The sequence below is a fragment of the Lolium rigidum genome, chromosome 2 (genome assembly GCF_022539505.1).
Source record: "Lolium rigidum isolate FL_2022 chromosome 2, APGP_CSIRO_Lrig_0.1, whole genome shotgun sequence".
Classification (NCBI taxonomy): domain Eukaryota; kingdom Viridiplantae; phylum Streptophyta; class Magnoliopsida; order Poales; family Poaceae; genus Lolium; species Lolium rigidum.
This window is the reverse complement of record NC_061509.1, coordinates 42,934,676-42,945,059: the sequence shown is the minus strand read 5'-3', so window position 1 is coordinate 42,945,059 and position 10,384 is coordinate 42,934,676. Positions and strand designations below refer to the sequence as shown.

Sequence of the window (10,384 nt, the reverse complement as noted above, 5' to 3'; positions counted from 1 at the left end):
ATATTCTGAAAAATACTTGTCATCAAATATATATGTGAATATTTCAAATTTCTTGTTCTTGAATTTAAACATTAAAAAAACCTGGTAGTGAAAACAATATAAAATTTTATTTAAGAAACGTCCAAGATGTCACTTCCTTGTGAATTAGAACTTCAGAAGTACGTATACATAAGATCAAAGGTTGTCCTCAAGCAGTGGCAAATCCAGGATTTTACGCTAGGGTGGGGCAAATAGATTTTTTTTATCTTCAATACTACGAATATAGCATTACAATGTATACATGTACAAATTTACTAGGAAGCACAACAGCAGAAGTTGATTCATGAAATCTTTGCATATAAAAATATTACATACCGCAATTACATAAAGAGATGCAATGTCACTGCTCCTCTAGTCCTCTTCATGTTTCAACAGTTCTTCAGTGCAATAAATACAAACTAATTAATCAATTCTCTTACTATGACATTTAATCGATTTCTGTATCCATTGATTACTTATGAACAAATATCACAATTCTAAAATAAAAACTACACAACTAGAGAAGAACAAGAGACATGGAGCTAGCACCTGACGCAGACACAATGGAAGTTGAAAACGGAAAAACTCCTCGTCGCCTTGCCCTGAGAGAGTGCTTCTTAATTTATCAGCAAGTGTCTCAACCTGACCTACAACTCTGTGCTCTGTTCGATTTGCAGATAGCAAAAAAACCGTGATGTCGTGCGCACCTGCTGACCTTGCTGCCGGCCGCGCGTTAGGGCATCTCCAGCGGGACGACGCATATTTATATCCGTTTGCGTCGACCACGGACACAAAAAAAACGTCCGCATGTCCGCATGCGTCTGCCCTTTCTCCAGCGGCAGAGACGTATTTATTTGACCGCATGCGTGATTAGAGAGGAGAGAGGGAAATATTCTTTTTGTGTGGCTAGGAATGAGCGCATGCGTGATTAAAGGAAGAGAGAGAGGGCTGCATGCAGCCCAACCGGACACAAACGGACGCGCGGACGCGTCCGCACAGACGCATTCCTGAAGCATATTTGGTCCACGTTTGCGTCAGGATGGACGTTGTGGACGTTTTGCGTCTAGCCGCTGGAGCGCACTTTTTGTCCGCGCAGACGCAAACGGACGAAAAACGTCCGTTTGCGTCGCCCCGTTGGAAATGCCCTTAGGCTACTGATGGCCGCCATCTGTCATCGCCCCCCTTTGGTTCTTTTCGTGGAGAGGTAGATCGGGTCAGCAGTCAGGGCCGCCCGTGTGTCTACTAGGTGGTGATCGAGGTGCCGAGATCGATCGGGTCTCGATGGGGAATAGACACACTAGTAAAAAAAGAGGCTTTGGTTTTTCCTCTAAAGAGCATTACCACCGACCGGTTACGAATCGGTGCTAAAGGGTGCATTAGCATCTGTTCAAGAGGCTAGAGTTTTAGTACCGATTCATGCGGGACGAACCGGTGCTAAAGGGTTGGCGTCAGCAGCGAACCCTTAGCGAACCTTTTTTTAATTCTGTAAAATAGAAAATAAAATAATAGAAAATTTAAAAACTAAAATCTTTTGAGATTCCTGTATGTTACGCAATCTACTATTTGGTAAATTAAAAAAATTACTATCAATTTTTTTGCATAAAAAGTTTAGAAAAAGGTAAAATGCATTAACTTTTGAATGTCGGAAAAAGCGTATAATATATCAAAATAATCATGATTTACCCGGTTAGCCAATTTTTAGATTCTCAAAATTCTAAATTAAAATATGAAAGCAGAAAGATTTTAGTTTTTTGCTAGAAATTTAGGATTTTATATAATTTTTTATTTTTTTAAATTAAAATTAATAATTGCATCCTGCATAAAGATTACTATTACTTTTAGCAAATTATAAGATTTTCAAATTTTCAGGTTTTAGGTTTGGCAAAAAAATATTTAAAAAATTAAAAAATTAAAAATAATACAAATTATAAAGTTAATGTTTATTTATTTATTCAAGATTATTATTACATCATTACTTTTGTTTATTAAAAGAATTATTTAAAATTCAAACGATAAAGTAAGATGACATCGACCAATATGTTAATAGAATTGATATGATACTAGTATCACATACATGCGCGTGAAGCACTTGGATGCAGGACGGGAAGGAAAGTAATTTGACTAGAGATAAGTGTAGTTAGAGACTAAACTTGTAAAATAACTAAAATATTATAAATTCTGAAGAAAAAAAGAGAAAAAAGAGGGAGTGGAAAATAATTCAAAAAACTTTTACGGTAACGAGGTTCTACCGCGGCATCGTTTTGGGGTGTTTTCCTACCGCGGCAGACCCTTTAGCACCTGTTCGTATTACGAACCGGTGCTAAAGGCCCTCTCGCTCGGGCGCTTAGCAGCCGCCACGTGGTGCCCCTTTAGCATCGGTTCGCAACTGAACCGGTGCTAAAGGGGGGCCTTTAGCAACGGATGCGTTGCACCGGTTGGCCATCCGGTGTATATGACCATTTCGAACCGGTGCTAAAGCCCCGATTTCTACTAGTGACAGTTCCGCGGATGAGGAAGACACAACGTCTGGATGGATTTTTCATTACATGGGCTAGCCCTAATGCGCTGTTTTGTCACACAATATAGTTAGGCTCCAACGGGGCGACTCATATTGGACGTCCAGAAGTGGTCGCACGCGTCCGTTTGCGTTGCCCCACGGACATATTTTAACCGTGCGTCTGGTTGTGCTTCCAGCGGGGCAACCTATTTTTTTATTTTGCAAAATATTTAAAAAGCATAATGTACTATAAACTATACAAACTACATTTGGTAGAAGCCTGGACTACTTGCTGCCCGATGGCCCGGCCACCTTGTTGTGTCTCTCCCTCGTCTGCTCCTCCGCCGCCTGGCGTCCGGCCGCTAGAGCTCGGTGCGCAGCCGCGTCCTCTAGCAGGCACCGCCGCAGCTCTCGTTTATTGCATCCTTGGCCTTCTTGAGCGTCTCGAAGTAGTTGACTAACGCCCTCTGCTCCGCCGCCTTCTCCTCCGGGGTAGGTGCATCAGAGTCACCAGAAGACCATGAGATGTCGGAGTCGTCGTCCTCTGTGGCGGCCACCACCCTACCGCATTCCATCTCGGCGTCGAACACCGTGTGGGCCGCCCGCTCCTCCTCTACTTCCTTCTCCGCGTCAGCCTCCCTGACTGGGTCGAGGAGGTCGTCGGTGTTGTCGTCGTCGTCGTCGAACTCCTCGTCAGAGCTCGAGGCCGGGGGAGGTAGAGTCGGAGGTCGAGGTGGAGGTGGAGGCGCGACAGCCTGGCCGTGGTCGACGCTGCTCATGGTGGCAAAGGTGGAGGTTGAGCGGCAGCGGCGCTACGGTGGAGGATGTGCGGCGGCTAGGGTTTAGTATGGGAGGAGATGAGATGCGCGCGCCCCTGTTTATATAGGCCGGAGGCAGGCGACGACCGCGGCACGCGTGCCATAGCTATAGTTCGTGCGCAAAGATAGGCAACGGTCGTCCGCCATGCGAGGCATCGCCATTACGCAGTCGCAAACTGCCGAAGCGACGCCTCGGCACCAGTATTGGCGCGGCTAAGAAGACGCATCGAGCCTGGGTCACTGCCAGGCGGGCCCGACGAAACGTCCACCAGACGCGAGCGGACACTTTGCGTCCACGCTACGTCCGCAGACACGCATCCGAGGTGCATATTTGGGTCAGGTTTGCGTCGCTGCGAACAGCTCGTTCACTATGCGCCCCGCTGGAGCTTGTGCCTGGCGCGTTTTCGGCCCCGCGGATGCAAACGGTCGCTCGGCGTCTGTTTGGGTCGCCCGTTGGAGATGCCCTTACTATATGGGCTAACAGGCCAATTTGACCGGAAAAAATTGCTACAGGACACCGTTATTTTCTGGCGTTTGCTGAAACATACCGTTCGATTTTATCTTTGCCAAGTACCATTACAATTATGTGGCACATTTGCCAGAATACACCGCACGGCCTAAAATGGGAAGTTTAGCACTTTTGTATGAGATATCCATGTTGTGACCGGTTTTGAAAACAATGTGCAAAATTTTCTGTTTTTGGCCATGTGATGTGTTTTGGCACCACAAAATTATAATGATACATGATAAAGATAGAATTGAGCGATATGTTTTGGCAAACTCCTGAAATTAGCGGTGTCGTGTTGGCAAACTCCGAAAATTAGCGCCCCACCCGTACACCCTGTTGCTCCCCCCTGTCCTCAAGCGAAGCTGGAGACCGAAGGTTTACAATTGTAGTCGTACTTCACATTGGAGCAGCAGTTATATCGGTTGTACTACTTGAAAGTGGTTCAAGAGTGAAGCGAAACTACCATGAATGAACTTCGATTAGGCTCCCGTCTACGACTTGGTTTGTTCGTAGCTGTCAAGACGGGTAGCCATTAACATCTACTACTGAACGCCAAGTCGCGTCGAATCCAAGATGAAGCCTTTCCCGACCTCGCATTAGCACGTCTCCTTGCTGCAACCTTGTCTTGTTGGTTTCATGTCGTTTCCGTGGCTGTCCTATGACGGCTTGTGATCCAGACGTGTGCTGTAATGAGCCGGAACGAGAAGGGAGAGTCGCGAAAGTAGCTTGATTACCAAATGCACACATGAAACGCCCTTGGTTCTTAATTTTGTGCCATATCCCTACAGTGACTTTCTCTTTCCAGACAGACGTGGACGCTCTAGCATCTTGTTGTACAGTCGTTAGGAAACTGTCTTTTCAAATCCCTCTACTTCACATTGAGATGACAATACAACTCTTTAATACGACGAAATAACATTTACTATTGTACTATGTTATTATCTCCGGAAGATTTTGCCTGCCTCTGATTAAAAACATGGGGTGATTAGACTTTAATACAAAACAGGAACTAAGAGATAACCTCTACTCCCTCCGATCCATAATACTAAGTGTCAGAAATTTAGTACTAAGCTAAGTTCCAACACTTATTATGGATCTAAAGGAGTATTTTTTTAAGGAGAGAATAGCCCTGGCCTAGGACCCGAGCCCTGTTCTCGAGAGTTAATCCCCCCGTCCTAGAGTGTAAGTCATATTCCGAAAAACTATGTGTCCCATAACCCCCACCTCTAAGGCATAATTTTATTTAATGAGGGAGAGAAAGGGGTTGCATGCACCAATGAGGGAGAGAAAGAGAATGCATGCACCAATGAGAGAGAGAAAGGGGTTGCATGCACCAATGAGAGAGAGAAAATGAGACCCAATCAGCTAGTACCTTGCGCCAAGATATTTAAAAATTGTGACTTACAAACTAGGACAAAAATAGGAAGTTGAACAAAACTGTGGCCTAAACGTAGGACCTGCGGCCTTTTCTATTGACCTTGTGTGGCCCGCCTTGGAAGGATAACAGTCACAATGAGTAAGCTAGGTGGGACCCACATGTAAAAGAATGAGTCGAACATACGGTTAATTTGTTACATCGAATGATAGACGACGTCAAGTGCACCCAGGGGTATAGAAGCAACAATGTAGCCGAAGTGGCATACATCCAATTCAGCGAATTGTAGTGGCATGGTGTGCATTTATATGAGAACTAGTGGCATAGTCGTAATTACCCTAACTTCTTTGTCACCACCGCTCCTTGTTTAGTTGCAAATAGCACATAGCACCACATGTCGGTAACTTTTTTGCACAGAATCACAACATGGATTTGTTTTAGCAAAGAACGACACATTTTAGTGTAATGACTTGAACAAAACCAAGGTTTAAAATAGCGCGCTATTTCTCCGCTAATACCACGCAATAGCATATTTGAAGGGTCTACGCTAAATTTTAGTAATTTTTCTCGCTATGGCGCTATTTGTGAAATAGCATGATATATCGTGCTAAAATTTCATAGCGTTAGCGCGCTATTTTTTCAATCTAAGTTGCTTTCACTTTTTCGTGGTGATGAACTACAATATGTTGATTCTTTTTCAAGATTAGAACTTAATATCTCTAATGTTGATGATTCTTAATAAATAATTTATATTATGTTGTTGCCTTGTGGAATATTGATGTTAGCCTTCTGAAAAATTAGAGATCTATTTGTTGTATGTGGTTATGTATGTATGATTCAGTCATTTTTTGGACTAAATATCTAACCTTTTTAGCGAAATCCTTTATTTTTAGAATATATTTAATATTTTTTCAAAACGCTATTTGAAATATAGCACGAAATTAGCACGATATAGCGTCCATAGCGTTTAAAGGAGGCCGACGCTATTTCATTTAGCACGCTATTTTAAACCTTGAACAAAACACATAACCCATCATTAAAAGCTTTAGTAGCCAATTAATACGCTCGTACTCTCCCGTTACCTCTTGAACCCCTTGCTTAGATTGTTAGTCACCGGAGGAGAATATGACATGAGTCGAAGCTGAAGGAGTCAACTACTACAATAGGCGGAACTCTAGCGAAGTCGATGGAGAAAACTTCTTCAACAATCATGATGGAAACTTAGACTAGGACTAGGAGGGAACCAATTCCCTAATCCTAAAACCTAAATAGCTAAAGTCGAGTTGTTAGCTAATTAGCAAGCCGAGTAGCTCTGTAGTTAGATCTAGCTTTAAATCTAGTCTACAAGTTGTTTTTCTAGAGTTTTATTTGCAATTTTACCTCATATAATTAGAAGGCCATGAAGATCTTTTGTAAAGAGTCAAAATTGTAATTATATAAACATTCCTTGGACCTGTGATATTTCCGTTGTACTACTCTAAACGATGCAATACTAGTAAAACGATGTTTTATTGGTACTAATTATGACAACGACTTGCATGTTAAAACATGGTATGATGGACACCGCACACACCAGCCTGTGTACAAACACCTCTACTATTTCTCACTCGTTGCGGGCACAAGCAGAGCGTCGCTTGCAACGCTGCACTCATGGGGCGCACGGAATAGGCCAAGTAACTGGTACACCTCTCTCTTTTTCTCTTTTCCCCTTTCTTTCTGTTTCTATATATAGATGTTTATTTTTTTTAAACCCTCACATTTAAATAAAGTTCAAACTAGGAAACTGCTAAGATTTAAAATGTTGAAATATTTTTGAATTTTGAAAGATGTTTAATTCTGAAAAAGTTCAAAAATTAAAAAGTTCAAACTTGAAAGCCGATCAAGTTCTAATAAATAATAAGTACTATACAGGAGTGATGTTTTTCTCTTGGATGCATATGCTCCCTTTATTTTAAAACCCATTTTAAAATGCATCTTCAATGTATTTTGAAATTTCAAAAAAAGTCTTTTCATTAAAAATAGACCTGTCCTTTGAGCTATATAAAAAAGAAAAAATGGTGCTAAAAGGCTTTTTGTGAAATATATTGTTTCTTTTTTACATCGACCGCAAAGAATATTGTTTTTTCATGAAATTGTACGAACGCATATAAATTATCGAGATGTACTCACGGAATCTTTTGTTAAAATTCTTCTAATAATTAAAAATATCTTTTGGATTGAGAGAGCAAATGTAGCCGGGGCCGAATTAAAAATTTCCGGTACTATTTTCCCTTTCAAAAATCTAAGCAGAAGCCACGCTGACCATTTGGTCTAATGGGCACGACGGTGAAGCCGCCGCCGCAGCCGGAGCCCGCGTCAGTGGCGGCGGCGAGGAAGCTGCACCTCCTGCTCCGCTCCCGCGACCTGCGCCCGGCGCTCTCCTACCTCGCAACCCTCCCTTCGCCGCTCACACTCCTCCCCAACCACGCCCTCAACGCCCTTCTGCGCGCGCTCGCCGCCGCCGGCCGCGTCCGCGCCGCCACCGACCTCTTCCGCCGCATCCCGAGCCCCACCGCGCACTCCTTCAACTCCCTCATCGCCGCGCTCCTCGCCCGAGGCCGCCGCCGCGCGGCCAGCGCCGTCCTCGCCGCCTTCCTCCGCTCCCCCATTGCCTCCCCCGACGCCACAACACTCAACACCCTCCTCCACGGCCTCTCCACCGCCTCCCCTCGCCCCTCGCCTCCCTACCTCCTCCACCTCTTCCGCTTCCTGCCCACCACCTACGCATTCGCTCCCGACGCCATCTCGTACAACTCGCTGCTCTGCGCTCTCTGCCGCGCCGGCGACCTGACCACCGCACGCAACCTGTTCGACGGAATGCGCGTCGGAGGCACAGATTCTTCCGTATCTCCTAACGTCGTCACTTACACGGCCATGATCAAGGCATACTGTGCGAGGAGGCTGGCCGACGAGGCGCTTGCGGTCTTCGAGATGATGGCCACGGACGGCGTGGCGCCCAACAGGATCACCTACAACACGATGCTGCAGGGGTTCTGCGAGGCCGGCAGGATGGAGCTTGTCAAGGGATTGCTAGAGACGGACTCGTTTAAGCCAGACACGTGCACATTCAACACGCTGATGGCTGCGCATTGCAGGGGAGGGCGGATCAACGAGGCGGTGGAGGTGTTCGGCCAGATGGTGGAGCTCCGTGTGAGCCGCGACTCCGCAAGCTATAGCATGGTCATCCGGGCGTTGTGTGAGAGCGGGCAGTTTGCGAGGGCTGAGGAACTTGTGGATGAGCTTTTGGAGAAGGAGGTGCTCAAGAAGCGAGGGGGTTGTGTACCGCTCATCGCGGCATACAACCCGGTTTTCGTCTACTTGTGCCAGAATGGGAAGGCAAAGAAGGCAAGGACGCTATTTGGGCAGCTATTGGATCGAAGGAGCAAGGTTGACTTTGCTGCATTCAAGACGTTAATTCTAGGGCACTGCAAGGAGGGAGATTTTGAACAAGGGTACCAGTTGGTGCTGTCAATGTTGAAGAGGGATCTTGTGCCTGACGATGAATGCTACATTGCTGTGGTAGAAGGATTTTCGCAGAAAGGGAGGATGAAGATTGCATGGGAGGCCCTACATAGGATGTTGAATAGTGGTCTCCGGCCTAGCACAAGCACGTTCCACTCAGTTCTCTTGGGGCTTCTGAAAAAAGAAGGCTGTGCAAAAGAAGCTGCGGATTTGATTGATATAATGCTGGAGAGGAAAATCCGCCAGAATTTGGATCTTTCAACCAATCTGATTGATGCATTGTTCAAAAGCAACCTAAACGACCGTGCTTACAAAATTATTACATCTCTATATGACCATGGCTATTACATCAAGATGAAAAATTTAATCGGGGGCCTTTGCGAGGAAAAGAAGTTCACAGAGGCAGCGGAACTTACTTTGTTTAGCTTCCACAAGCAGGAAGACTTGGGTCTGTCGATATGCAGTATGGTTCTTGATGGTCTTTGCACAACTGGTAGAGCATCAGATGCGTTCCGGCTTTTCTATGAACTCATCGAGAGTGGAAGCAGTTCTGCTTCTGCTGAACCTCGCAGTTTGGTTGCACTTCATCATGCACTCGAGGAAGACGGAAAAATGAAAGAAGCTGATTTTGTTGCTAAACAGATGAGGCGTGCAGCTGCCAGAATTAGGCAAATGGTCTGAGAATTAACATTTTCGAGGAAGCAATTCACACTCTATACTGATCTGTACACACTCGGTTTACAGTAGGGATTGTGGCCTTGAACAGAAAGCAGGATACAGAAGTTGGACTCTGGTTTACAAGGCATGGTGGCTTGATCAGCTGCCCAATGGTAATGGATCATCGAGGAGTGGTAATGGATCATCGAGGAATGTTAGATTTTATACGAATGCAGATGGTGGATCAAATCAATCTAGACCATCCTTAGAATGGTTTGTTTCGGCCATTGGATTGTCAGACCTTGAAACAGAAAGAACCCTATGCGACATTATAAGGTTGACAGGATCTGGTATATTTCTTTCACAAGGACTGTCTGGTCAATCTTTCTTTTGGATGAATGAAGTGTGTTAAAAACGAGGCAGCAGGTCTTCTCCAGAGAATTTGAAGAGATAACTGCTAGAGATCAATGTGCGTGTCCACGTTATAAATCATCCCAACAAAAGGTACATGAGCTATGGCGAATTGGTGAGTTTACTCTTTTCCAATTGCCATATCAAATATTGAAAGTACAGTTATGGCTGTTGCTACATTTGCCATGACATGGAGGGTCATTATCAGATATAGTGGACACAGTTGTTTGCAGTTCGCAAGTCCTCGTGTATCCCTCTATTGTATCCTGTAGAAAGTGCATCCCTGGATGTTGTGCTAGTAGCGGCTTGCCAATTCCATCCTCAAGCATTCTTGCTCTGAAGATCCGTTATGCAAGATAGATTGAAGACCCAGCCTTGTTCTCAAAGAGGATACTATGTCTGGAAGCATTGCTAGAGATAAGTTATGATTTAGCTGCTAGAATCCTAGAAAATAGATATTAGCACGCTGACACTCCAAGATCATTTAGTTTGATTGATCGGTTGCATTGCATCCGGTGTTATTCTTAAGGATTTGTTCACATGTAGTAGTGATGGTGTTACAGTGCTTCCTATGATTATAATTTTGAGAAAGTAAAACA

At 44.6% G+C, this 10,384-nt stretch overlaps 1 protein-coding gene across 1 annotated transcript; it reads left to right on the top strand.

Annotated features, from left to right (window-relative positions):
- The first annotated feature begins 7,529 nt into the window (after positions 1-7,529).
- LOC124689610 (pentatricopeptide repeat-containing protein At1g02060, chloroplastic-like) lies at positions 7,530-10,352 on the top strand. Its single transcript, XM_047223115.1, has one exon. The coding sequence runs from the start codon at positions 7,530-7,532 to the stop codon at positions 9,396-9,398; it is 1,869 nt and encodes a 622-aa protein (XP_047079071.1). The 3' UTR covers positions 9,399-10,352.
- The last annotated feature ends 32 nt before the right edge of the window (positions 10,353-10,384 follow it).